At 51.2% G+C, this 27,128-nt stretch overlaps 3 protein-coding genes across 6 annotated transcripts in view; all 3 read left to right on the top strand.

The window, feature by feature from the left end:
- The first annotated feature begins 184 nt into the window (after positions 1-184).
- Positions 185-7,162, top strand: LOC122382536. 2 transcript variants are annotated; one of them, XM_043368000.1, is made up of 3 exons: positions 185-270; positions 5,111-5,369; positions 5,848-7,115. In XM_043368000.1, exons 2-3 carry the CDS (start codon positions 5,178-5,180, stop codon positions 7,039-7,041), a joined length of 1,386 nt encoding a protein of 461 aa, XP_043223935.1. In that variant the 5' UTR covers positions 185-270; positions 5,111-5,177; the 3' UTR covers positions 7,042-7,115. The 2 variants fall into 2 exon arrangements, with proteins under 2 accessions (XP_043223935.1, XP_043223936.1); XM_043368001.1 differs by lacking the exon at positions 185-270 and having other exon boundaries at positions 4,803-5,369; positions 5,848-7,162.
- A 6,839-nt stretch (positions 7,163-14,001) lies between these two features.
- LOC122382555 (uncharacterized protein K02A2.6-like) lies at positions 14,002-26,294 on the top strand. The gene is made up of 2 exons (XM_043368045.1): positions 14,002-17,492; positions 26,228-26,294. Exons 1-2 carry the CDS (start codon positions 14,002-14,004, stop codon positions 26,292-26,294), a joined length of 3,558 nt encoding a protein of 1,185 aa, XP_043223980.1.
- LOC122382543 (sulfotransferase 1E1-like) overlaps positions 21,078-27,128 on the top strand; it is a 48,558-nt gene continuing 42,507 nt past the window's right edge. The window contains exons 1-2 of one of the 3 annotated variants that reach the window (XM_043368025.1): positions 21,078-21,142; positions 26,228-26,317. In XM_043368025.1, coding sequence (XP_043223960.1) covers positions 26,294-26,317 — 24 coding nt within the window. In that variant the 5' untranslated portion in view covers positions 21,078-21,142; positions 26,228-26,293. Of the gene's footprint in view, positions 21,143-23,917; positions 24,077-25,916; positions 25,978-26,227; positions 26,318-27,128 lie in introns of those variants that run through there. The other 2 variants (XM_043368026.1, XM_043368027.1) reach the window with 2 other exon arrangements.

Genomic DNA, 27,128 nt, shown 5'->3' on the forward strand with positions numbered 1-27,128 from the left:
CCACTTCAGGTTGTTAAAGGAATAACTATATGAAAAGGCCGTCTCGGAACCGCAATCTTTATCAGGATCCTGGTAAAGGCCCGTGCCGGGCTAGCCTACGCCGTCCGATACAAAGGTATCGGCGCAGTGAAGTGCACGTCAGATAGCACCAATCCGTCGGGCGCAATGATAACAGCTCAGCAAAGTAGGGTGTCACAGAGGCAGTCATAACCGACCCCTGGGCACTGACCGAGAGCCAGCCGTCAATTTAACCGTCCACGACCAAATCAGGTGAGAACAGCGCACGTAAGTCGGCATAACTAATTAAAGGCATTTTTATAACTAATACAGTGTGACACAAGATGCTTGTTACTTCAGAATATACATATCTGATCGATACATTTAGACAGTGCGTCATTATCAGCATGGAAATTACGGAATAATTTGTGCCCCATCTGTCTGTTCTCGCAAGTCGCGGTTCGCGGCCGCGGGACACGGGTACGTGCTCCAGTTTCAAATAAAGTTGAACGAGAAAGTACCTTAACCCGGCAGTTGCTGAGGTATTTCGCCACCCACCGTTTGCTGGGGGGGGGGGGGGGGTTAAACGCCCCCAGCCGATAGCTCGAGAACCAATAGGCGCAGCGAAACGCACGAGGCGGCAAACGAAAGAACGCGACAAGACGCTTCAGATGAGTACTTCAAAGTTGAATTTTGAGGTCACAGGTCGGGTCAAGGTCAGGTCAAACACCTGAAATCGGGCTTTCAGTAGCATGGACTTCAGGACTTCGCAATGGGCGCCTCTCGTCATAAACTCTGTCAAAACGGTGCACAATCCATCATATAAGGCCTACAAGAGTGTCAGCTCCATGTAGGGGTGTCCAGCATATGTCAGGGTCAAGGTCAGGTCAACCGGGTAGGCACATATCCCCGAAACTCAATACTGATATTCGCAGCCTTTGACACATGTTTTATGGGTAATTTGGGGCGTAGAACACGATGGTGCATTCATTTTATCATACATGCACGTGTTTGGCTCAAAAAGTTCAATTTAAGAAATGCATGTATCATGGTCGTGAAGTAGTCACGAGAAATTGCCAAGATTCAGATCAAGAATTTGGAAAATGTGGAACGATACTCTTTAATCAAAGATAGCCATTTGATTGAATGTTCATTGTATTGGCAGTCTAATGGCGTTTACGGCATGTCTGTATGTCTATTCTTTGATTACGGAGCGAGCGAAGCGAGCGGAGTCTTACGTAGAATAACGGAAATTTCTGAGTATGAGCGGCCGGCCGGCCGTGCGGAGGCGGACGCTTTTGCGAGGCTTATATCTCAGCAACCACTTGACCGATTTACACGCGGTAATTTTTGTAGGGTAGCTTCATTCCTTCTACCAAGTATTGGACTATTCCCGATGCATGTGGGTGACCCCTTATGCACGTGCCACGTGCAAAACGAAGAGGTGTCAGCTTTGTAATTGTTGCAATATCTCGGTAACTACTTGGCCGATTGCGCTGAAAGTTGGCATGTAGGTAGGCACCCACTAGGCACTGCATATCCATGTGCCAGAGTTGGGGTGCTGCTGCACGTGCGCACGTGCAGGGGTCGTTTCCAGATCTCGAGAACGGCTGGACCGATGGCACTCAAATTTGGTACATGGTTAGGGACCAGTTAGTAGGGTGCCGTGCACAAGTCAGTTGGGACCCATTTTGCACGTGCGCACGTGCAGGGTGCCGCTCCCAGATCTCGAGAAGGGCTGGGCCGATTGTGCTCAAATTTGGCACATCGCTAGAAACCGGTCAGTAGGGTGCCGTGCACAAGTCAGTTGGAGGTACCCCCTCAAAATTTCGCACGTGCAAGAGTCACCCCCTCGCTCGCTCCGTTAGTCGCCCCAAAAGGCGCTATACTGGTTTTATATGATTTTTTGAACATATGCCGTTTTTGGTCGAAAACTCAGAAATCATGACGTCACTAAAACCTCGATATCTCAAGAATTTTCGACCGATTTTTTTTTTCAAACGTTGTCACAATAAACTTCGATCAATTCCCTACAGGTCCCCAAAATTTGGCGCGCCTGCGGCGCGCCGTTTTTATGGTATGGCCCGGCGAAAAAAGTGGGGGCGTTTAACGCCCCCCCCCCCCAGCAACTTGCGGGTTAAATCCCATTCTCACTGCACTTTGCATCGAAACGAACGAATAATAAACAAGATCGAGCGCTGTTCTGAGCATTGTGGTTGTAACGATAATTAGGTAATCATTAGGTACCTAATTTGTAGCGTAAAATGCCTAATTAGTGACCCACTTAATTTGAACCGTCGCTGCTCACGCTTTATGGGTGCCACTGTATTACTGGATTGCTTTTTGGAGAGATCGTTCATTTTCCTATCAGAATCAATACATTTTGCTGCCCAAATATCCACAAATTTATTTGTAGTGAGTATTTTTGCAAACCATTACAAAAAAACGCTAAAAGGGAACTATAATATAGTTCCGATTAGCGACCGGGGAGGATCGGTAATAGGTCTATGGGTTTTCGCATAACAAAATGGCGAAAAAATGCTACGCTCGAAAACATGAAACAAGATACTTAAATATAACATATACGCAAAGCACTTAATCACCAGAATAGGACCATTCAGCCAGCACGTTTATATTTGTGGAAGCTGATCACGTAATGCACCAAAGGCGAAAATAAGGCGAAAACCCCTTTTTTGGTAGTTATCCCGTATTGTATTCGAGGCCCGCGCTTAATTCGGCAACCCCTCATATTCCCTGCTCTTTTTTCCCATTCATTTCCCTTCTTGAGCTATATGCGACCATGTCGGGTGCAAAGAGGAAATATGGGCTGCGATATCTTGAAGAATCTTGGGCTGCGACACATTTTCATCCACCACGCACTGCTGAGTCGAGCGATTCACTACGGGAAGGCTGCAATCAATTGAAAAAATGATTATTGACTCAGAATAAAAAAGGTGCATCATCTAGCGACACGTGCATCGTTTTTCATCAGACATGGCGCAAATACACACGGTTTGGATAAGAAAATGGCCATTTATATTTAAACTCACCTAAAACGTATCAACAAATGCACCGACTACCGGAAAAGAATTGAGATTGTTAAGCAATGTATGACAGTCCATTTGACATTGTTTCTCCCCGATTTCTCTTACCAGTTTTTCTGTAGGGAGGTGGGTCGCAAATAGGAAAGGGTCGCTTATAAGCAACCTTGCCCTAGGCTTAGCTCGCTTTATATTCTTGAAATACTAAAATTAACCCTCGCCGGACTTATTGGTTTTCTACATATATGTAGAAAACCAATAAGTCCGGCGCGTAAACCAATAATAAGGCGCGTATACGCGCCGGCCGAGGGGGAGGGGGCGGGTAAAACCCCCTCGCCGTTTCGCCCCTGGTGACGCTAGCGCGTTGCGGAAAAAAAAACGATCGTGTGCGCCGTTACGAGACGCAGAGATTGATATCCGATTTTAAGGTCCTAGGTCAACCGGTGACCTCTGAGGTCAGGTCAAGTGACCCAATGTACGGTTCCGTTTTTGGTGAATAACTTAGCAAAAAACGACCGCAGAGCCGCGATTTTGGCAGCATCGTGTTTGCCTCGCTCAGGTGCGTCGAATGATATACTCTTTATTTGGGTGAGGTCAACTTAGGGTGTTGACCTCAGGTCACGGTCAGGTCAGCACCCCTAGGTCACGAAATTGGTCGAAGTAGGTCATGTTGCATATCACTCGATTTGGCAGGTCTTCATGAGTCCACTGCTGGATTTCCCGACTCGCTAGCTCAATTTGATCGGGAGTTCTTGACGAAAAGCTCATATGACCCTAATGACGTCATACATGACCTCACGCAAGGTCAACATTGAAAAAGTGACGCATCTTACCTTGCAAGGAGTGCACAAAATCACGATTCTGTGTGCTTGAGATAGTTGGAGATCGTTCCCGGCGCCAGAATACCTAGCAGTTTTCATTTTTTCCCCATGGGCTTATAATGGTGAGGTCACGAAAATGACCTGACCTCATATGACCTTTAGGAAAAATCCGAGATAACAAGTTATGAGACTCGTAATGGATATTCGATCCTGCAAGTTTCATTTCCCTGTGAAAGCTCCTCTGCCAGTGAGGGCGTTGCTATGTAATATGTTGCGACATCTGAAGACCGTGCAGAGGTTCACTTATGACGTCTTAGGCAGTAGCGGCGGAACACCTTCAATTAAGGGGGGGGGGGGCACTGCCGACGTTTGGTCCCATTCTTTCCGTGCAACGCCCACAGGGCTAATGTTAAAATGCCGTTAAAATGCCGTTTTAATGTTAAAAGCGGGGGGGGGGGGGGCACAGTGCCCCGGTGGGCGGTGCCATCCCCGTTCCGCCGCCTATGGTCATAGGTCAGTAACCTGACCTGACACGAAAATGCGGTTGGTGTCAAAGGATTCGACTTGAATCAAAGGTCAGGTATACCAAGTTTCAGTTCTCTATCGCCAGCGTGTTAGGAGCTATCGCGAAAAAACGCTATGGGGGGGGGGGGGCGGCACCCGTCCCCCTCGGCCGGCGAGGGTAAGATAGTTACTAGGTATGTATAAAATTTGACCCCTATTTCGTCCATGGCACCTCATCAGATCTACTCTGAAGAGTGAAGAGTTTCTATGAACGTAATAGAGGCAAAGTTTAATGACATTTTGATGTTAAAACTTCAAACACATAACCTTTTTCTTTTTAAATAAATTTAGTCCGAACCTTTTGAATGGAAGGACTCACAAGCACATGAGCAAAGGCTTTTGAGCAAAGGCTATTTATTGAAAACAATTATCGAACCAAAAGGTGATGATAAAGCCCGATGTACCGAAAAAATGCTTTATGGAAACTGTTGAAGAATGAAAAGCATAGGCGGCGGAACGGGGAGGGCACCGGGGCACCGTGCCCCCCTTTGATTTTATCATTTTAATATTCAGCCCTATAAGGGCGTATAATTGAAGGTGTTCCGCCGCTACTGATGAAAAGTGCCTTTTTATTGCACATACATCCCATAGTTAAACATACCTATCTTGTAGCAGTTATCCTGTCCACATTTCTGTTGGCACGGAGTTCGATGATGACGTTGCTGGGCGCTTCACGGTTGTCCACAGAAGACGGTGACGTCTCGGACGGGACGCTGTTTCGACTGGCTCGGCTCTGGTCTGGCTCGGCGGCACCATGAGGTCACCGGTCGGGATGAGAACGCTGTGGCTGCTGGGGCTGCCGCTGCTGCTGCCGGCCCCGGCGCTGACCGGGTCCGTGGGTCGCCGCAGCCCGGGGCCGGCCGTGTGCGAGATCGCGGTCTGCTCGGTCCGGCCCTCGTGCGCCAAAGCGCGGAGCGTCAGCTGCCCGTCGCCGGGAAATGAGACGGTGAGCCTCCGCAGGGCAGGAAAGGGGATGTAAATGTGCATTAATAGGGAGTAAAAAAGTCAGCCTGTCAATTTTCAAAATTGATTGCTGTTTGTAATGTAAAAAATGAGACAAAGCGATGTAGGTATCACTATCATTGTTTAGTTACTTTACGTAAAATTAAACGGCCCCTACCTACGTAGGGTAATAAAATAGTATTTAAACAGCATTGAATTCGCACGATAGGCGAGTATGTTGGTATGTTAACTTAATTCGCACATGTTTTGCGATTTTGTTGTGGTACAAACCTCAAACGTAACTTTGAATTTCGTTTCTATTGTCACGCAAAAATTGCTTGGACTTGTATTTATGTTATTCATTATGAGTTGCTTACATCATTCACAAATCCGATATTTTTACACGTTTGCAGGCTTCGCTATTTTCTAGGACCGAACCAAATCAAACCTTGCCTTTGACTGGCGTCTGATCTGATCCTCAGTTGACTCTGCGTCAAGATTTCTTTCCGACGGGCGTTCTGTCGGTGAACATCAGCGGCTGGAGCCACGTCATTATCGACGAGGGCGCCATCAAGAGCCTCCACTCTCTGGTCAACTTCACCATCAGCCACGCTCAGCGGCTAGACATCGAGAGTCATGGCATGGCATCGCACAGTAACAACAGCCTGCGCCTTGTTAGGTTTGAAAACATCGCATCACTCCATGTCAAGACGGGATCGTTTGCTGGTCACTGGGAATCACAAACGGCGATTCAGATGCACCACATTGGACATCTTGATGTTGAATCCAGAGCCTTCGACTATCACCAGGCTGAGGAAGCCGACGATCGCCGGGCTGAGGAGGGTCCCAGTTTCCTGCTGCAGTATGTGAAGATGCTGAACTTGGAGTCCAGCTGGATAACAGGCTCAGTTTTCGAATACGTTATGAACAATGTCACCATGGATGTTTGCCATGAGGAGAGTTTCGGTGGACGTGCCTTCTTCAGCGAGTGGAACAATGTGACAATCGGCAATATAAGTAACAAATGCTTCCACAGTCGCAATGACATGGCGTCTTTCGTCGTTCGCAATCTTCTGGTGAAAGGTGACATGCACCCCTACGCATTTTCCGGCGCAGTGAATGAACTGATCATCTGGGATAGTTATTTTGACGTTGTGCAGAGCAAGAGTTTCAACATGACAGTTTGCACAATGCAGGTCATCGGCTCACGCATTCGGGAACTGCAGCCAGAAGGCCTATGTGTGTCGGTAAAGGAGATTCTTCGTCTCGAGACAACACGAATTGATCATATTCACAAGGACGCCTTGGTCAGGATCACAGTCGACGAAAGCATCAAGGAGCTGGATCCACTGCTTACCCTGGACAAGCTGACCATCGTCAAGGCGGACGCCGGCTCCATGTCCCTGTCCAGGTGCGCCAAGGTGCGGATGATCTGGCTGGACATGCTGTACCCCTGGCCGCGCATCTGCCCCGCCTACAAGTGGGTGCAGTGGCTGACGGAGGGCGGCGTCGACCGCCAGCTGGGCCAGTACCAGTACCAGCTGTTCCTGCAACTGATCCGCCGGCGCATGTGTTCCGGCGAGAGCCTCATCAGGCTCCCGCGGCTGGTGGAGGACCCGGAGTGCGCGAGCCACAGCCGCGCCTTCAGCGGCGCCGCCCCGGGTCGGGTCGGCTAGGACACCCTCATACATAGGGAGACTAGTTACACACCAAGGGCATTTCAAATCAGAGATGAATCAGGGGTCATTAACTTCAGTGCTTTGTGAGAATTGATTGCTTTGCACAACAATGCTTTGAATTTTGATGCGTGTGTCACGCTGATTATATGGTCAGATATATATATATATATATATATATATATATATATATATATATATATATATATATATATATATATATATATATATATATATATATATATATATATATATATATATATATATATATATATATATATATATATGGCAATGCTCATTAAATGATAACGCAGCTTTTCCGTTTATAAGCTTACGGTTTATGGACTCTAGTGCTCTTATAGCTTTCTTATTGCTTTCAACATGTTCAAAAAGGATATTACCCAAGCTCATAATGGTTAACAAAAGTATTATTTCCATTAAATTGACCTTATAGTTCGACGCGTTTCGTATATTCCCTATACATTTTCAAGAACAAAGGTCATGTCACACATTTCGGTCAAGTCAGTTCGTTTGAATTAATCCACCGCGAGATAGTCGCTCGTGATAAATTGCAAAAGACATTTCTGAAGAAACTTGATATGCTGTTAGGAAATGAATTAAACGAGTTACATCAACATTAACGAATTGCAGATCTATCCATCCAGGTAAGCGCAGCTTTCTAGTGGGCGACACGTGACCTAGGTCAGGCGCCGACCCTCATACAACTGCAGGGTTCCTCGGGCGTTTATCTGCCGATTGATGGCTGGGTCCTTTTCCCTGATCATGATGGCCTCGAGAGCCGCCAGTCGTCGCCAGTCCGATGCTCTCGCCAGAATGGAGGTGTTGTCCACGATTTCCCGTCTGGTCAGTAGGGTTTGGTGTTCAGTCTGGGTGTGTTGCTGCGGTCCTCCGCTCTGAAGGTGCATAGTTAGGCGCCGGGACAGAGTCGTGGTGGTGAGGCCGATATAGCCACTTGAAGGGAGGAGCGCACAGTCTCCTTTGTTGCATTTGAAGTGGTATACCAGGTTGCTCTGTTTTAGGGGTGACTTGTCATTGGCCATGTTTTTGTTGGCCATACTTTTGTTAACCATTATGAGCTTGGGTAATATCCTTTTTGAACATGTTGAAAGCAATAAGAAAGCTATAAGAGCACTAGAGTCCATAAACCGTAAGCTTATAAACGGAAAAGCTGCGTTATCATTTAATGAGCATTGCCATAAGAATAATCTGCTTCCAGCTTACACTAATATATATATATATATATATGAGTGTAAATTGCACACAGCGGGTCGTCCCGGTACGTACCGCAGTAGTAGTACTAATTACTGTCGGACATTTGTGTTGTGAACTTCGCCCGCGCCTTGTAGGTACGTACAAAGCAGGTGTTAACACGCGCAGTGGAAGGGTTGCGAGTACTACGCCCAGTGGAAGGGGGGGGGCGGATGTCGCCCCCCTAAGATCTCAGCTCTGCACTGGAGCTAGAAAGACGAAATTTGGAGGGTAGGTGGGGGCTTGGGGAACTCTGTTGTGTGTGAATTTCATGACCCTAGGTCAATATCTTCAAGGTCAAATGAGGTCAAATGTGGTCAAATCTGCCATATTAGCGACTTTTTTGCGTTTACACGCCAATAACTCAAAAAGTTACCGGCCGATTTTTTTATTCTTTCACTATACGAAAGAGCAAACATTTGTGCGCATGTATGGTGAATTTCTAGATAATCCAACAATAAATATGGCAGTTAGAAGCCTGCTAAGGTTAAAGGGACCCTCCCACCTTCAAAAAAGTTAATGAATTGGCATGAAAGTGATGTCGCTCGGTTCAGAAAGAGCAAAAACGCATATCTACCAAATTTCATCGAAAAATATTCACCGGTTTTCAAGATATTAGACTTATACTTTTGTTTACTTTTTGGGATCTCCGCTGTTCCTAGCGACTTTATTTGAAAGTGCGGCATTTGTTGCGCGCAAAGCAGCATATACCACCGCGTGCTACAAAACGTTTTAGTCAAACATTTAACGGACGTTCGAAAGCCTGATGACGTCATCAGATTCCCGTAATGGTTAAGAGATAGGGACCACGCTGGTCCCACCCTGCAAGTAAAGGGAAGAAATTTCTTGAACACCATAAAGCTGCGGGGGTTGCGACCAGGATAAATGGTGGTTTCTGAGCCTGGCCGCAAACTTGGCTATCTCAACTCAAAACTAATGTTAAGGTGGGAGGGTCCCTTTAAGATGTCGCCGGCTGAAGCGGCATCGGCCGACGCGGGAAACGCGGCAATCACAATTTTGTGTTTACACACTCATAACTCAAGTTGTTACCGGCCGATTTTCAAAATTCTTTGACCATATGATTGCCTGTACATTTCTCACTCTTCTCACCGAATATGACGCGAATCTAATATAATCAGCGGTAAGGAGCTCGATGTAAAGACGGAACCGTCCCGCCCCGGCACAGTAGGGTTGTTAAAAAAAACCGAATTTTGGAAAAGTATATGGGCTCATGGCTCATGTGGTGCGGTATTCTTTTCTGAGTCCAATGATACCCCTTTTTTCGAAAAGTATTACTGTTTTTTTAGTTTTAGTGATGATGAAATAGCCTTTGCTCATACTTAATCGAAAAATGACGAAAAAACAAAATATATATAAAGACACTGATATTTCGCCCTTGTGGCTTCTTCAGAGTGAACATTTAAAGCATTCATATTTGAAGCAGAGATGGCGAACGTGCGGATAACATTCTTTGCACCACCGATCACAAGTTGTTGCTACCATAAATAACAATAATCCAATTTTAACACTTTACCCTAAGTACTAATCCTAAATACTTGACCTAAAATAAAAAGGCATGATTTACGATCACGATCTTCTCCCCAGACTGGCAGCATAGGTATACAGAAATAAAATGACGCATGTTGGCCTAAATAAGAACACACACGATCCCTACACAATTACACATTTGACACCGGTACCGAGATTTAGTAATTACAAGTAATTGGGTCCTACCCTCGTACTCAAATGTATCAACACATCACACCGAATACATTACATACGTGTAACATGTACATACATAATACACATCGATCGATGGCTGACAAAACGTAATCGTTCAGTGGAGCAGTGGCCACGTGTCGATCTGACCGTTCAGAGAGGGCTGCCTATCCCGGATAGCCTGAGCCTCGGCTACTTCCGGTCAGCTGCGTCTTTGCATCTGCGAAGAATGGTGACAGATAGCCGAGGCTCTGACTCATTCGGATGGCTCTCCCTCATATGTTCTCCAAAGGGAGTCTGCCTCGTACGATTGGTGCCGTCTCTAAAATGTTCATCGAACCTGTATCTGACACAGCGCTTTGTTTCTCCAATGTATGTCTGAGGAGGCCCGTCGGCAGCTGCGCACATCATACATGTGATCTGATAGACGACATTTTTCGTTGTGCATCGCCCATGTAGTCCATTGTTACACGTACGGCAGAACTGCTTCCCTGCGCGACAGGGTGGGGGCTCTAAAGCCGAATGTACCAGGCGTTTGGCGAGGGTGTTGCCATTTTTCCACGATGCTGTTAAGCTGGGATTAACAGATTTCAGGGCCGCATCTACTTTCCGAGTCAGGCTGTCACTGATGAAAGGCAGTGACACATATATCCTATCCCTACGTTTGGGATGGGCTCCTGTGTGACTACGGTCACTTGTGCGGTTAGCTGTCGGATACTTTTGTCTGTTGTATTGTTTCAGAGCCTGACGCGCTATCCCGTGCAGCCAGCGTGGAGGGTAGCCGTTGGACACGACCAAGTCAAATATCATGTCAGTGCTGCGCTTAGCGCTCTGTGGGTCTGACGAAACCTTCAGGGCTCGTAGAAATTGGGACTTAGCGACCGACTTTTTAGTTTTGAACGGCTGGGCCGAGTCAAAAGGAAGGATGATGGATGCAGCTTCAGGTTTGATATGAAGCTGCGTTTTGTAGTGCCCGCTCTGGTGCACGCTGATCTGCGTGTCTAAAAATGCTATTTGTCCCCGAGGCCTGGCTGTGTCGGAACGTTCGATGGTGAATTTGATCGTGGGGTGAACCGAGTTGACATATTCGAAGTAAGCTGAGAGCTCCTCCGAACCATGTGACCAGACACAGAAACAGTCATCGATGTAGCGCAGGTACAGTTCTGGTTGAGCGCGGTTAGCAGACAAATAAATGTCTTCCAGCGCTCCCATGAAGATGATAGCGGTGGACGGGGCTATACGGTTTCCCATGGGTAACCCGAGGGTTTGTTTGTAAAATGATTGCCCGAATCTTAGGTAGCTGTTGGTGAGGCAGTGCCTTAGAAGAGGCTCTACGTCTGTCCAAGACAGGTCAAACAAATTGATGGTCTCTCTGTGTTCCTGTAACAGATTCATCACCGTTTGTACAGCCTCGTCTACAGGTATATTCCCATATAGGTTAGTTACATCTAGGCTAAAGACGATCGTACCTGGGGGAAAGCCGTTCGGATACGTTTGGCTCAGCCGCTGAAGATACGTGTCGGTGTTTGGCAGGTGGGCAGGTACGTATTATAGTAGTTGAGAGATGATCTGATCTAAGAACCACGTAACCTTGTCAAGGGGGTCCCCACACGCTGACACGATGGGGCGGAGCGGGACGGATGGTTTGTGATTCTTAGGGAGACCGTAGAATTCCGCAGTGCGCGACCCCTGTGGCAGGAGGGCTTGCATAAGTGACTGGTCTACCTTGTTGTCCATAACCGATTTAATAGTTCTTTTGGTTGAGGCTTCTAATCTAGGAGTAGGGTTACTAGGTACCTGTTCGTACTGATCAAGTATATCCCTCGCCTTTGCCATGTAAGTGTCTTTGTTCATCAAAACGAGGCCTTTGCATTTGTCTGACGGTTTGACAATGATGCTGCGGTCGCTGGCTAAGTTACTAACAGCTTCTTCTTCTTCAGGCGTTACATTAACTGCTGGGAGTCGGTGGTTACGATATAAGCCCATGACTTTACGTTTCAGCTTGGCCATAGCTCGCTCTGTCTCTATAGGGGCAAGGCGTGGAACGGAAGCATCATTATCAGCGAAGTGAGGCCTTAGAGGACGATCACTACCGACATGAGGAGCGCTGGCCCGCCTCCGATCAATGTCCACTTTCCAGCGGAGAGCATACATCGCCCTCTCAACACCCACCTCTACATCATTGAGAGTTTGCTTGGTGATTCGTTGGGTGATCGCAAATTTCGGGCCCTTTTCTAACACTGCAGCCAGGTGCGGCTCCAGTTCTACACCGGTCATGTTAAACAGTTTGTGCACCGAATCATTCCTGCGGCACTCGGACGCCATAGAAAGTGGCGGCTCACCTGAGTGGATTGGCTGTTCAGGAGCAGCCAGGGGCGGACATACAGTGATCCCGCTGTCAATTGCATCATACCAGAGCTCGGTGTCATTAGTGGTGTGGGTGTCATTAGTGGTGTAGCAGAAAAGTATTACTGCTAGGCGCTGCTCAAACGGCTTAAAGAGGACCATGTTACGCCCGCCGACCGGCCGGTGTCAATAAGGGCGAGAATTCGACGCCGCACAGCGGCGGCAGCGCCTTATCGGCACTGCGCGCCACGACATCTGCCGGGCGGCCGGCTGGGCGGTGGGAAGTTATAAGTGCGTGGTCTTATTGCACACGATCGGGGTGAACTATCCCATGTTTTCGGGGCGGAAAGTTTCAGTGCAGCATCGGTGCGTCTGCCACGGTGGTCTTTGTCGATGGTATATGTGGTGTCGTGATACCGGCCCTCTCCCTCCCCCCCGGAAGCGGAGCTGAGCGCGCCCTTGCGGCGGCCAGCCGCCGCCGATCAGCCAGCTGGCCTTGAAAGGCAGTCGCCGGCCGCCGGCCGCGGAAGCAGGTGTGCGCGTACGACCACGCGTTGATTAGTTGATAGAATACAGACTGCCCGTTGAGTCCCTAGTGTCGCACCGGGTTCGCGAGCGGACGACCGAGGCCGCCACTGAAACGAAGGGGTGGCGATAGAACAAACTTGGCGACGAGGATGAGATGGGAGGCTGGAAGCGAAGTGTGGATTTCAAGACCGGAAAATGGCGGCGGCTCGGGGAGTTCTACGGGCCGGAGTTCGCGGTGAGTCGGCAGCGCTCGGGTAAACGAGTGGCGGTGATCCGGCAAGCGAACTGGACAGTCAGTGACGGAGCCGAGGCGTGTGGTGTAAGCACGGGGATGCCGGCGGTCACGGTGATTGATGGGCGCCGGGCTGGTCGGCGGCGGCCATGTTGTAACGTTGTGTACGTCGCGGGGGCGTGCTAACGGAGTCGGAGGGAAGTGTTTTGTAACGGAGTGCTTAGTGCTTAGTGTAGTAGCTAGTACTTTTTGTTTCTGCCTGCATTGCATTTCGCTCGCCAGTAGGGCCGTTATTTTTATTTTTCCCGATTTTGTGCGGCGAATTCGGCGCGGAAGTGAGCCTGGCGATAGCGGCTGACACTGAAGCCTCTGATTGGTCGACCGGATCAGCTGGCTGTGTCGGGCCCGCTGATTGGCTCAGGTGAGCGGAAGTAAGCCGTCCGGAGGTGCTGGCTGCGACGAGTCCGCTGGTTGGCCGGGGAAGCGCGCTGTAACCGCTCAGGCTCGGTTCGTTGGGCCTGGTCCGGCGGCCGCGGCGGACGATCAGCTGTTCAGCGCCCGGCAGCGGGATGGAGCTGCTGGGAATGCAGCCGATGGCGGCGGCACCGTACAAGCCGGGCAGCGATTTTGAAAAATGGTTGCGAGGGCTGGAACGTTATATGGTAGCTGTCAACGTACAAGGAACGGCACGACAATGCGCAATGTTGCTGCATCTGGTTGGCCCAGATATAGCGGACATAAGCGAGTCCCTGCCCGACGAGACGGAGGATGGTCAGGTCGACGAGTTCGTCCGTCTGAAAGGGAAACTGACTCGATACCTGGTTCCAGTAAGAAATGTTGTGGCAGAGCGGGGAAAATTTGAGAAAATGACAATGGAGGCTGATGAGAACCTGGAGGGTTTCCTGGGCAGGCTGCGCACTCAGGTGATGCGTTGCGGATATACGACAGCGGAAATCGACCAGCAGCTGCGAGACCGCTGCGTTCTGGGCAGCAATGGCGAGCTGCAGCGGAGGCTGGTCCGGGAGGCAGCTCTGAAGGGAACCGACCTGACCCTTCAGGACATCAGGAAGACGGCTCGCGCGCATCAGGACGTGCTGGATTTGACGGCTCAGCTGGGGGGAGTGCCAGCGCCGGCAGCGATGGCCGCGGACACAGTTCAGGCGCTGCGGCTGTCGCAGCGACCGGAGACCGGCCGGCCGGCTGGGCACCCAGGCGCCTGTTTCCGGTGCGGGTCGACCGGACATTGGCAGCGCGACTGTCCAGCGGCCGGAGCCGTGCCGCGTGCACGCGACAGCCACCGTGCGCGCGACAGCCACCGTCCAGCTGGCCAAGCGGTCAGCGGCGGGCGCGTGGGAACGACCGGCGCACGAGGTCAGGCTGGCGCGCCGGACAGGACGAGCAGTGACGGCCCGGTCAGGCAGCGGCGGTGCTTTAAGTGTGGCTCCACCGGGCACCTGAAGGCGGCATGTCCGCAGCGGCGGGTGCGGCTGGTGGCTGCGGTGGAGGAGCAGACGGACGGCGACGGCGACGCGTGGCTGGTGAACACAGTCGAAGCCAGCGCCGCGGAGCCGGAAATGAAGACGGTGACGGTGAACGGCCAGCAGCTGGCCATGGTCGTGGACACGGGGAGCCCGGTGTCGCTGGTGAGCGCGGAGACAGCGCGGCAGCTGGGACTTCTGCAGCTGCTGGACCCGTGTGACCTGCGCCTGACCTCGTTCACAGGTCAGGTCATTCCCTTGAGAGGGGAGGCGCTGGTCAGTGTCACGGCGTCGGACAGATCCGCGACCCGTCTGCGGCTGGTGGTGACCGGTTTTGGACCCCACCGCCCGCTGATGGGACGCGAGTGGCTGCAGGCGCTTGATCTAATGACGTCACCGGCTCGGGTATGCCGCGTGCAGCCGGCGCGGACGCTCGAAGGCGTGCTGGAGAGGCACTCGGCGGTCTTCAACGAGGAGCTGGGACGCATCCCGATCAAGGTGGGACTGCGGCTGAAGTCAGACGCCAAGCCGGTGTACCGACGGGCGCGTCCGGTGCCGTTCGCCCTGCAGGAGGCGGTGGACCGCGAACTGGACCGGTGGGAGGAGCAGGGCGTGGCAGAGAAGGTGCCACCAGGGAGCGGCTGGGGGACACCGCTGGTGGTCATCCCGACGCAGAATGGCGTCCGCATCTGCGCAGACTACAGGCTGACTGTCAACCCTCAGCTGGAGCAGACCAAGTACCCGATGCGGACGGCCGATGAGCTGTTCTCCGGCGTCCGGAGGAAACGGTTTGCAAAGCTGGACTGCAGGAGCGCCTATCTGCAGGTGGAATTGGACGAGAACAGCAAGAATGCGACCACGGTGACGACACACAGAGGCGATTACAGGATGAACAGACTGCCGTATGGCATCTCTGTCTGTGGGGCACTGTACCAGTCCGTGATGGATCAGATCACGGCGGGACTGCCCGGCACTGTCAGCTACATGGACGATGTGCTGGTGTGGGCTGACACGGAGGAGGAGCTGCTGGAACGGCTGGACGCGACCCTGACTAGGATGGAGGAGAACGGCATCCGCCTGAGGCGAGAGAAGTGCAGCTTCAATGTGCCGGAGGTGACCTACCTCGGGTGGCGTCTGTCGGCGGACGCGCTCCGTCCGCTGGCAGGGAAGACGGAGTCGATCCTGCAGGCGCCAGACCCGGTGAACCAGCAGGCGCTGAAGTCGCTGATCGGCACGGTGAGCTACTATCAGCGGATCCTGCCGGGACTGGCTACCGTACTGACACCTCTGTATGCGCTGCTAAAGAAAGGAGTGAAGTGGCAGTGGACGGAGCAGTGCGCGGCGGCAGTGAAGAAGGTGAAGACAATGCTGTCATCAGCCCCAGTGCTGGTGCGGTTCGATCCTGACCGACCGGTGCGGCTGGTGACGGACGCCAGTGAGACGGGACTCGGCGCGGTACTGATGCAGGTGACGGCTGATGGACTGGAGAAGCCGGTACAGTACGCGTCTCGTACTCTAACGCAGACTGAGCGGAAGTACGCGCAGGTAGAGAAGGAAGCTGCGGCCGTGTCATTCGGAATACGGCGCTTCCACCAGTACCTGATGGGCAGGCCGTTCACCCTGGTAGTGGACAACCGCACGCTGTCGCGGATCGTCAGCCCGGACAGGGATCTGCCCACCCTCGCGGCAGCTCGTATGCAGCGGTACGCGCTTCAACTGGCGGCGTATCAGTATGAAGTGGAGCTGCGGCGCTCCGGAGACATGAGAGCGGCGGACACGCTGTCCCGTCTGCCGGTGAGCAGTCCGGCGGAGGAGCGGGAGGCGGCGGAGGAAGAGGCTGAGTACGGCGGAGGAGGCGTCATGTTCGTCGTGCAGGAGCAGGGACCATGCCTCTCGGCCAGGGCTATCGCAGCGGCCACGCGCACGGATCCGGTGCTGGGTCGCGTACTGGCTGCGGTGCGGTCCGGCTGGCCGGGGATGATGGACGCCGAGCTGACGCCGTACAAGCATCGAGCGGACGAGCTGTCGACGGACGCAGACTGCGTGCTCTGGGGCGGCCGTGTGGTGGTGCCGAGGGCTTTGCAAGATCGTGTGAAGCAGCAGCTACACGAGGGACACAGCGGCTGCACGAAGATGGAGCAACTTGCTCGTCGGTTTGTCTGGTGGCCGGGGCTGGACGCTGAACTGGAGGCGCTCGCTCGGGGCTGTCCAGCCTGCGAGTCGAAGCGAGCGGCGCCGCCGCACGCGGAGCGGCACCCCTGGGAACCCGCTCAGGGACCCTGGCAGCGGGTGCATGCCGATTTTGCCGGACCTCTGAAGGGCACCTGGTTCCTGGTGATGGTGGATAGTTTCTCCAAGTGGGCTGAAATGATCCCAATGAAGACGACCACGTCCGAGCGGACCGTAGCGGTGATGAGGACGGTTTTTGCTCGTCTCGGACTACCGCTGGTGCTGGTAACGGACAATGGCCCACAGTTCACGAGCCAGGAATTCGCCCAGTTCGCCAGCTCTAACGGGATCCGACATGTCAGAGTGGCGCCCCATCACCCATCGTCTAATGGGATGGCGGAGCGAGCGGTCGGCTCGCTAAAAAACTCACTGAAGGCGACTCTGGCAGCAGACGACAGCGGAGGCATGGAACTGGCGCTCGCCCGAGTTCTGATGGCGTACAGGGCCACACCGCATGCCAGCACGGGACGGACCCCAGCGGAGGTGCTGTTAGGCCGCAACATCCGCACGCGGCTGAATCTGCTCGTTCCGACCGCCGAGGACGCGCTGCGGGACAGCGCGGAGCGACAGCAGACGGCAGCCGGCGGACGCGCCAGAGCGTTTGCGGTCGGCGCCGACGTCTGGGTTCGCTGCTACTCCGGGCCACAGAAGTGGGTGCGCGGTCGGATCGTCACACGCACTGGGCCCGTTTCCTACGAAGTCGACGTCGGTAGAGGCGGGTCGTGGTCACGGCACTGTGATCAGCTGTTGTCGGCCGCCGCTGACAGCACGGCGCCTGCCGAGGACCGCGGCAGAGCGGACGCGGCAGCACTCGCGTCCGATCGCTACTGGCCGCCCTCCGTCGGTCGAGACGGAGGGGAGGGCAGCGGCGTCAGCAGCAGCGGCGCGATCAGCCGGAGCAACGGTGCTTCTCAGCCGGAGCGGGCTCGCGTGATCGGCGCTGGAGCGGAGCGGCCTTCCGACACAGCAGCCGAGAGGCCGGCGGGAGCCGCAGCGTCGGACTCACCTGAGGCCAGAGCTGCAGCGGGCACGGACGGCGCCGCAGCCGGGAGGTCAGCCGGCGCCGGGGCGGCACACTGGACCGGTGCCGCGCCCGCAGCGGACAGCGCCGGTGGGTCCCGGGACGGAACGGCGGCAGAGGAGCCCAGCCGCGGACCGACCCGAGATGGGACGACAGCAGAGCGCGCGGCGCTGAACGAGTCGGCCGCGGCGCGGCCTGGAGTGACGGCGGGACCAGCGGGTCGAGCGGATCGCCACGCTGAGTTAACTGTGCCGCGTCACTCGACGCGCCGAGTGGCTCCTCCGAGGCGCTACATTGAAGAACTATAGCGTGTGTTCGATTCGATTCGATTCGATTCTCGATTGTTCGATTCGCGTCTTTGTTCGATTCGCGTCTTTCTGTCCTGTCCTGTTAGACTGGAGATCGCCGGAGATCACGCGTTCATTGTGTTTATGTTTCATATCTTTGGCGGTTAGATCGGTGTTTGTGATCTAGTGACGGGGGGTGAGGTGTGGTGTCGTGATACCGGCCCTCCCCCCCCCCCCGGAAGCGGAGCTGAGCGCGCCCTTGCGGCGGCCAGCCGCCGCCGATCAGCCAGCTGGCCTTGAAAGGCAGTCGCCGGCCGCCGGCCGCGGAAGCAGGTGTGCGCGTACGACCACGCGTTGATTAGTTGATAGAATACAGACTGCCCGTTGAGTCCCTAGTGTCGCACCGGGTTCGCGAGCGGACGACCGAGGCCGCCACTGAAACGAAGGGGTGGCGATAGAACAGTATAGAAAATAACTCAAGCAGAGCTCAGAAAAGACTGAATGATTCCGGGTAGTTGCCTCGAAACAATCCGTTTCAAGAATACAGCTGCCTTCTTAACGTACTGTATCACTTGTTAATTCTTCAAAAAACAAGCTCTGAGCAATAACAGACTTCTTTGAATTGCTGTTGACAATTTAAGTTGCTTTTGGACGGTGGCTCGCAGCCCCAATATGCTGCCGCGTAACTCTATTCCAACGACGAAACGGCAACGTAGCGAGAATCGAAAATTTAACGAAGTAGGTACATCAGGAGCTGGCAAGGCTCCTGCATTGGTCTATCCGTCATGAGTGACACACCGGGGTAATGTGTCACGTCAGGGCAGAGCTGTGTTCTATGCCGGGTCTGGATTCGGGTCTTGATCGGCATCGGTGGGCACGGCCGCCCTGGCCGGACTGCCGGCGTCGCTTATGCTCGAAGGATTGGATAAACGGCGCTTGATTTATATGAGTAGGTACTCCGGCGAATGTCTCTACTCATGTCTCACTTCGTCACACTGTCAGGGTGGCCACCCTGTCGTTCCCAGACATGTTATGTTTTCTTTCGACCCGCTAATCTAAGCTACACCTGGCGTCGATTCTGTTGCCCCAGCATCTGACATCAACGTATTTGAATAATGACATTGGTGACGCCTATGCTCGTCAAAGCCACCCCCAAACTTGGGCCGATGACTGTCGGGTCTCCTCCATATTCTGTCCTTGTGCATACTGCATTGCCAGCCCCTGCTGTACGTATATCGTGAATTTTCGATTCTCGCGAAGTTGCCGTTTCGCCGTTGGAATAAAGCTGCGCGGCAGCATATTGGGGGTGCGAGGGGTGCGAGCCACCGTCAAAAACTAACGTAAATTGTCAACAGCAATGCAAACAGGTGTGTTATTGCTCAGAGTTTGTTTTTTGAAGAATTAACAAGTGATGCGGTACGTTAAGGAGGCAGCTGTATTCTTGAAACGGATTGTTTTGAGGCAACTACCCGGAATCATTCAGTCTTTTCTGAGCTCTGCTTGAGTTATTTTCTATACCATCGACACAGACCACCGTGGCAGACGCACCGATGCTGCACTGAAACTTTCCGCCCCGAAAACATGGGATAGTTCACCCCGATCGTGTGCAATAAGACCACGCACTTATAACTTCCCACCGCCCAGCCGGCCGCCCGGCAGATGTCGTGGCGCGCGGTGCCGATAAGGCGCTGCCGCCGGCGCGCGGCGTCGAGTTCTCGCCCTTATTGACACCGGCCGGTCGGCGGGCGTAGCATGGTCCTTAAGCCGTTTGAGGAGCCCCTAACTTTTCAGAAAAAAGAGCATCATTGGTCTCAGAAAAGAATAACGCACCACATGAGCCATGAGCACATATACTTTTCCAAAATTCGGTTTTTTTGAACAACCCTACGGCACAGTCTACAATTCAGGCGGCGCGTAACGGCTAGCGCCGGCCGCCGCGCCGCCGCGCCGCCGCGGCGGCAGGATGTTTGACTTTACACCGCTATTACTAGAAAAGTTGTGAATGGATTTTCTTACTTCTTGCACGAGAAGATCCGCAATTCAATTCTGGACAGGTAGCCGAAATTTCACATTGATATTATGCTTGCGACGCGAGTTATTGGCGAAAAACAGGAGGGGTGGGTGAAATCCGCCCCCCCCCCTTCCACTGCGCGTGTTAATTTCACGTGACTCATCGGCTCGGCTCGACTCAGTGACTCAGCTACTCGACTCGACTCAATGACTATTACTGAGCACCGGGTCGATGTACGCCTTCTGGTGCACCCGAGTAGCAGCAAAAGTTCTCCGGCGGTGTTACCTTGTGCTGCCAGCTAGTGTCACATTTGTAATAGATTGGAAATAGTGTGTGGGTGCTGCGAGTGCGGATGGATCGCGCTGCAGGCTAGCAGAAAATTTAAGATGAAAACGATTGGTCTTAATAATTACATTGCATTGTTCTGTGCGTTATGGACATTCGTGCTCAGGCCACAGGCACAGACACACTACATTCGACTATTAGCATTACCCACTCCAGTCGACTCGCTTTGTTTTATCATCTCGCCCATGCTTTGGGTCACCTACGAATCATACCTACAGCATTAGCGTTGTAAATGTGACGTTTATGTTGATTTACCTGTGTCCTGTCTTGATACGCCAAGTTGTAACTTTCCTCATGACAAATCATGTTCGCTTTCAGTAGTAGTCATTGTTTGAAAGCAGTGCTCCTGACTAATAAATAAACACAAATAATCGGCTATTGATGTGTGCTGACTGCTGACGCCATGCTGTATCCAAGAAGCAAACTTATCAGTACTAGTTTTCCCTCTAAATATGGCAGCAATATCTGGTCCGAGTTGAAAGCGTGTTCAATACAAACAATGCCTCACAATGCTTTTTCTCGACCTTGATTGTCGCTGTAGCGTCAAAAACTGTGTGTTGTTTGTTGTTTGTCAGGGTGTTTGTCGTGAAAGCTATTGCTTATTTTTTTTTTGGTTTATTTAGTCTCTTTTCAATGGTGAGGAGCGTGAGGAGTCGAGGATATCTTTCGAGGACGGGGAGTGGTTCATGTTAACATGCCTCCTCCTCTCCTCGATTCCTCGGTTTTGGCTTGGCACCTCAACATACGTTCTCACTTCACTTTGACTTGACTTTGACTTTAGGTTCAAGTGACACTGATTTCTTCAGGATCAATAATTACCAGCCATCAGGTTCTATATGTTTTGACCATAGTAATTTTGATTGAAATTAGTCCTTAGGCTTAGTTACCTTAAAGGAATTATACCTCTTTGTCTTTCTCAAAATTAGATCAGTAGGCGGAACTATGGTCATGAGTACCCAAATATAGGAACGTTCCCATTTTTGGGAACGGAGTTCCCAAATATGGGAACGGGCGTTCCCATTTATGAGAACGGAAGGCAATTTTTCGGCCGTTCTCCCACTAAAACTCAAAAGTGCATCACGTCTCAAAAAAGTGCACGCTGATTTAAGTATCTACTAAATCTCCATAAAGTTATCTTTAATCTGACCGTGGAACAAGGAAATTGACCGTGGAATGATATTTTTAATGATTTTTTGAAAATGACAGAATGGTGGAAATATGGGTTATACGACATTTAACATGCAATTTTAAGGAAAATGAAGCATTTTATAGTTTGAGGTAAAGTATAATAATTTTCGCCTGGTTATGAACTTTCATACTATCGACACCAGATGCTGACAAATGCAAGCGAAGACGCGGACGGTCCCGAGGTAATATTGTTGACTTTTGTGTCGGGGCGGACGACCGCGTGGAACGTGAGTGAATTTACCGAGCTACTGTTGTAAACTCAGTTTAAGCGGTTGAAAATTATCCAGCTGTATTTTATCATCCCGGAAAGACATATTTTATTTGGATGCTAGCTGTTTAGAGTTGTTTTATAAGGAGCGTCATGAGCGTGGTTTTTGTCTTCCGTGTTTCTAAGCGTGATCGTTTTGGGGGAATTTCTCTTATATAGCTCGCTCTGTGTGGCTTATTTATAATTTTTATGCTGATTTCGATAATTCCTCGTGCCCATCCTACCAGGCCTTTTGCCACTTACACTCATCAAGAAAGGAAAAAACTAGATTTTCATTGGGACTAGGTGTTTTGAGGGTGTGACATATTCAGCGTTCCCATTTTTGGATACTTCCTTGTACTCGTCAACTATCGGTGATAAACAGACAGGTGCTTGACATGTCTCCACCCTCAGCGCGGACGGTGGATATAGGTATGGAAGACCTTGTTGAACATCGCTGAGCGTTGTGAATTACGTAATCCTGCAGAGGGGGGCGTGCCCGCTGCGAGATCGACGGGAATAAAAGCGCAGAAGACCGGGCGAAACATGCGACGGTCTTGCCGGAAAGGTCATCTGATGATTGTTGCGTTAACAATAATTTGCGGCGTTGGACGTGATGCTTGTTAATGAAAAGAGCCCCTGAAAGGCGTCGGTGAAATCGTTCCCAATTTTGGGTACGCCGTTCCCATAATAAGGAACGCTTGCAGCGCCAGTGTACGAGAGCGTTCCCAAATTTGGGCTCGCGGCCCGGATGATGGACTGCTTTAGAAATAGGGGAACGATTTGAAACTACGATGGGCCTTGCAATATCAAACTCTTTCCCAACAATATTGAGACAAATATCAGGCGGTTCACGATCGTTTTATATTTTTTGGACGTCATTTAACGGTTCTTTTTCTTGTTTTAAATAATGCCTACATGGCGTTCCCATATTTGGGTTTATCGTTCCCAAACATGGGAACGAAAATGCGTTCCCGAAAATGGGTACGCTTGACCATAGTTCCGCCGGTTCCGCCTACTGAGATAGGGATTTGCTGCAATGTAATGATCTCTTATGCTTTAAATGATCCAAACAGAAAATAATTAATAGTTACAAAACTATTTTCATATGGGAAGAAGTATATTTCATACATTATGGTGAAGGTTTAATAGTGGGGTGCGGAAGCTTTTTACACGTTGACCAATCATATTGCGTAGTTCTAAAGCAACTGCATGCTGATTGGCTGAGCTAAGCATCTGTGACAGGTGGCTACTTTCTTGGAATTTTTCTACAAGGCATTAGGCTCCTCTACAAGGCACTCTTCTGAATGAGAAATTCAATATCTCTGCCTATGGTGGTCATAACTCATAGGGGTGTAAAAGCTCCCACTTTGTGCTAGTCTCAGCTAAGTTACAAAACTGTTATTCCAGCTCAAAACTCCATGGTTAAAGTGGTATATTTCCTTTAGTCAATGTTCCACAGCTATCATGATCCTTTTGTTTAGAAAAAATAAGCACTGTTACTCAAAACTTTCGAATAACAGTGCTTAGGTATTTCTATAAGGCATTCAATATTTTTTGCTTCTTAAGTCCATAGGTATCTACCCACATTGGGAAAAGACCAAGGCATTAATGAAAACCAAAATTAAACTGAAGTGCTTTGGGAAGTTTTTTTCTTTCCTTTTTTTCTAAGAAAGATGCACCAATATTTCCATGGGAGAATAAAGCTAATTGTAATTGTTTTAATGATACTTGTGATGATTAATTGCATACATATTGCCTTTAGCAATACATTAATCTCTGTGTGAAGTGTTAAGGTATTTTATATTGTTTTTATCGAAGGGGTAGTAGGTACTATTTTGCCACAGCAGTAATTTCTGCTATTTCATGTAATATTCATTTTCCCATATGCCAGCTGATGGTGTATCAAGCTACACTGATAAAATGTTTGATATTTTTGCAGCCCATTCGACTGACCACCATATTACCAGGAACTTAGTTACAGTATTACAGTAGTTACACAGAAGTTACAGTAGTTTTAAGTTTTTGCTGACAAATGCTAACCATGTGATCAACATATGGGATTATTTATGCTATCCACATGGCACATGCAGTGTTATGAAAATTGAAAGCCTAGTGACTAGCAACCATATAAGGTAACCCATATGGCTGCTTTTTGATATAACCGATCCTGATCCAATGTGGATCCCATGTTGGCAAGTCCATGTCCAATCCATGCTTGTTTGTGTCAAGTCCTAAAGTCATGGGTCCATAGCAGGCTAGCCCATACTTTTTCCATGCCCACATTAGCCCACCTTGTTCATGTTAAAACTTAAACCTGTACCTATGGTAGTCATATGGTTGTGTTAACTGGTTGAATTAATCACACCAAAAATCTGTTTATCTGTTTATCTGTTTAATCACTTGGACTCTCATGGATACAATCAGCCATTTGGGCTGCGACCCCTCATTCCGTCCTCGGACGCTCCCTGAGGACGGCCCCGGTGCCCGCTTGCTGCTGTTTGCCCGCCCGGTTTGCCCGGAGACGTCTGTCGGTGTGTGGAGGCCGGCCGTCCAATATCCGGCGCTGCCGGCGGCGCTGATGGCGGCTCGGAGCCGCAGTCGCCGGGTCGGGTGGGCCCGCGGCCACCGGACGTGTCGGTCAGTTACTCGGAGCGTAGAGCGGACAGCGGCCGGACCTGCCAGCCGTGAGCAGCGGACGGCAGTCGCCGACCAAGCTGCCACTGGTAGCTCGCTCCCAGTGATTGGGTGCCCTGGACATCCGATGCTGAATCGGATTCGACGCGGAAGGATGCACTTGACATCACCAGGACCTGGGCCTGTGGACCCCATGCCCTGTGAATCTCGGAAAGTCAACTGATTGAGTAGCTCTGTAGTGGATTGATAAGACAGTGTCTTTCAGTCATTTTCGGATGCGGACGTCTGACTCCCTTCACATTCGACAGAATGAATTCACATTTCGTTTCAGGTGGCTTCAGCTTTGATGCAGTTGGTCGTCAAAGTTTGTAGAGTGCGACGCTGGTACCGTAAACTTGATCAAGTTGATGTTCAGTTGTGTTCGGCGGCCGATTAATGGATTCATAAGCAGAAATTGGCTCAGACTCTAGCGGAGCGCGGGATTAGACCCAGAGGCTCGGACATCGCGATTTGAAAGGGCCTATCGGTGGACGTCACCACTGTTATGACACCCAAAGGAGATCGGCCTCGTAAACGGATGCTGCAGCTGAATTGCATGGTGCGATAATTTGAAATCGCTTGTCACAGGCCGTACGCCCGCTATCTCCGAAAGCCAAGGGAGTACGGCCTCTGACACATGGCTGTGATCATGTTTCACTATCAGTTCATTCGTTCTGCGCTTGATCGTCCCTGACTCAGAGGCTCTGCTGGGTCCAAATTTAGCCGGAATTGGTCCCGCGGGCGCTCTCATTGCGTCACGCTGGGTACCTGTTAGCGCTGGGCCGGCCCACACGTCCTGCTGTGCTGACAGGGTGCAGACACTGCTGTCTGCCCAGACGCCTTGTGGCGTCCCAGACACAGCAGACAAGACCGTCCGACGGCCTCGGCGGGCGGCAAATCACATTTCGCCCGCACTTATCTGTCGCCGGCTGACGGCTGCTGGAGCCGTGTGCGGTGACGGGCGCAGCCGCTGGGTCGGTCTGGGCGCAGACGCTGGGCCGGTCTGGTCACAGCGGAGGGGTCTGGACGCTGCGTCCATATCTCAGTCCGCATCATGATGATCTGAGAACGAAGGGGTGCCGATGTAGGTTACCTTGGTTGTCTTCCCTTCACCGGTAGGTACCACTCACTGGCTCTGGTATCTTTACAACTGGGTAGTCTCGGCCTGGCATAAGGCTGTGGTGTATACTGTGTACTTCACCTGCCTCTGATGCGAGGAGTCGCCGGCCGCGCAGGCGCGTGCCGCCGCCCGCCGGGCCGGCTGGCCGGTCGCTGGCAGTGGAGCGCGGCGGCCGGCGCCGGGTGGAGGTATCGGCGGGGCCGACAGGCCGTACCTGATAACGCACCAACAACTCAACTGGTGGGGCTCAATATGGTGTTCTTCAGTGGCTAACTGATACCTCGATTAAGATCATGTTTTACCGTTTTAAAAATCGACCTCGGCATGCAGAGGCGTATTGTATGAATAAATCCATTCATCAAGCCTGCCGATCTAATGCTCAAGATTGGCACGCTCACTTGGGAGTGTGTTTATTTTGAAATGTCTTCTGCTTAGTGCGACTGTTACGCTCAGCTGTCTGACCTGAGCTGACCTGACCTCTGCCCTCCAGGTGTGACCTGCTGACCGGAGACACCTCTGCAGCCGGTAACCTGAAGCCACGAGTGGCCGTTGAGTGATGGACTCCAAGGAGCGATGCTCGGTAAGTGGCGGGAGCTCGCCGGCCGACTGTGCTGTCTGCTTACCCACCGTCGGCTGCTGATGCGCCGTTGAATCGTGAAGCTAGGGTAGTGTGTGGCCATACCCGTTACTCTTTACTCGTTGGCTATGGATGCCAGTAATGGCTGTGTCATTTGCTGTCCTTTCTCCCGATAGTCAGTTGCGCGTGCAATATGTGTATGATAATTACACACAGGGATAGGAATAGGATCCATGACAGCTAAATACCCTGGATGCTTCATGGAACTATTTCAACTTCTCTGCCTAATACCTATCCTTTCTCGAGCATTATCAGTTGGGCGCAAAATGACCCTAGCAGTCGGCGCGCCCTAAAGCCCCAATTAACAAACAAACAAGATTATTATTAGCGACAAAATGTAATTTCTTTGTGACTGCTAGACCCGAGACCAAGAGGCACAGCACTGACTCCGAAAAAAACATTGATGTTTGTGCGACTTGACTTTAATTCTTGATGGAATTGGAAACCAACCTGCAATCTCACGAAATCCGGTTACATATAGCTTTGATGCTGTGTTTTTGCGTTACTACGCATTTCAAATTCATAATATGGACATTGGTTCCTTTGTTCGCCGGTCTTTCTTATTTTTTTCCTTCTGAGAAACTCACATCATCAAAACCATATCACCGGGTGTACGATTTTTCAATACTCAACCAACTGGCAAACGCCACATCAAAGTGGGCCCGGATGCGTTCTGAATTGACTTCAGCCGTCCGACAGCATTAGTGGTTCGCTGAAGTTTCGGCGTGCGTGTGTGATTTCCGTCGGGAGCGCG

Source organism: Amphibalanus amphitrite, unplaced genomic scaffold (genome assembly GCF_019059575.1).
Source record: "Amphibalanus amphitrite isolate SeventyFive unplaced genomic scaffold, NRLGWU_Aamphi_draft 000142F_arrow, whole genome shotgun sequence".
Classification (NCBI taxonomy): domain Eukaryota; kingdom Metazoa; phylum Arthropoda; class Thecostraca; order Balanomorpha; family Balanidae; genus Amphibalanus; species Amphibalanus amphitrite.

What these genes read in the sequence shown, in the direction of transcription:
- LOC122382536 (XM_043368000.1), top strand. Translation starts at nt 5,178, where the DNA reads ATGAGGTCACCGGTCGGGATGAGAACGCTGTGGCTGCTGGGGCTGCCG. An exon ending in CGTCGCCGGGAAATGAGACG is followed by an intron (nt 5,370 to 5,847) that starts GTGAGCCTCCGC and finishes TCTGATCCTCAG; the next exon opens with TTGACTCTGCGTCAAGATTT.
- LOC122382555 (XM_043368045.1), top strand. Translation starts at nt 14,002, where the DNA reads ATGACAATGGAGGCTGATGAGAACCTGGAGGGTTTCCTGGGCAGGCTG. An exon ending in TGCTACTCCGGGCCACAGAA is followed by an intron (nt 17,493 to 26,227) that starts GTGGGTGCGCGG and finishes TCTGCCCTCCAG; the next exon opens with GTGTGACCTGCTGACCGGAG.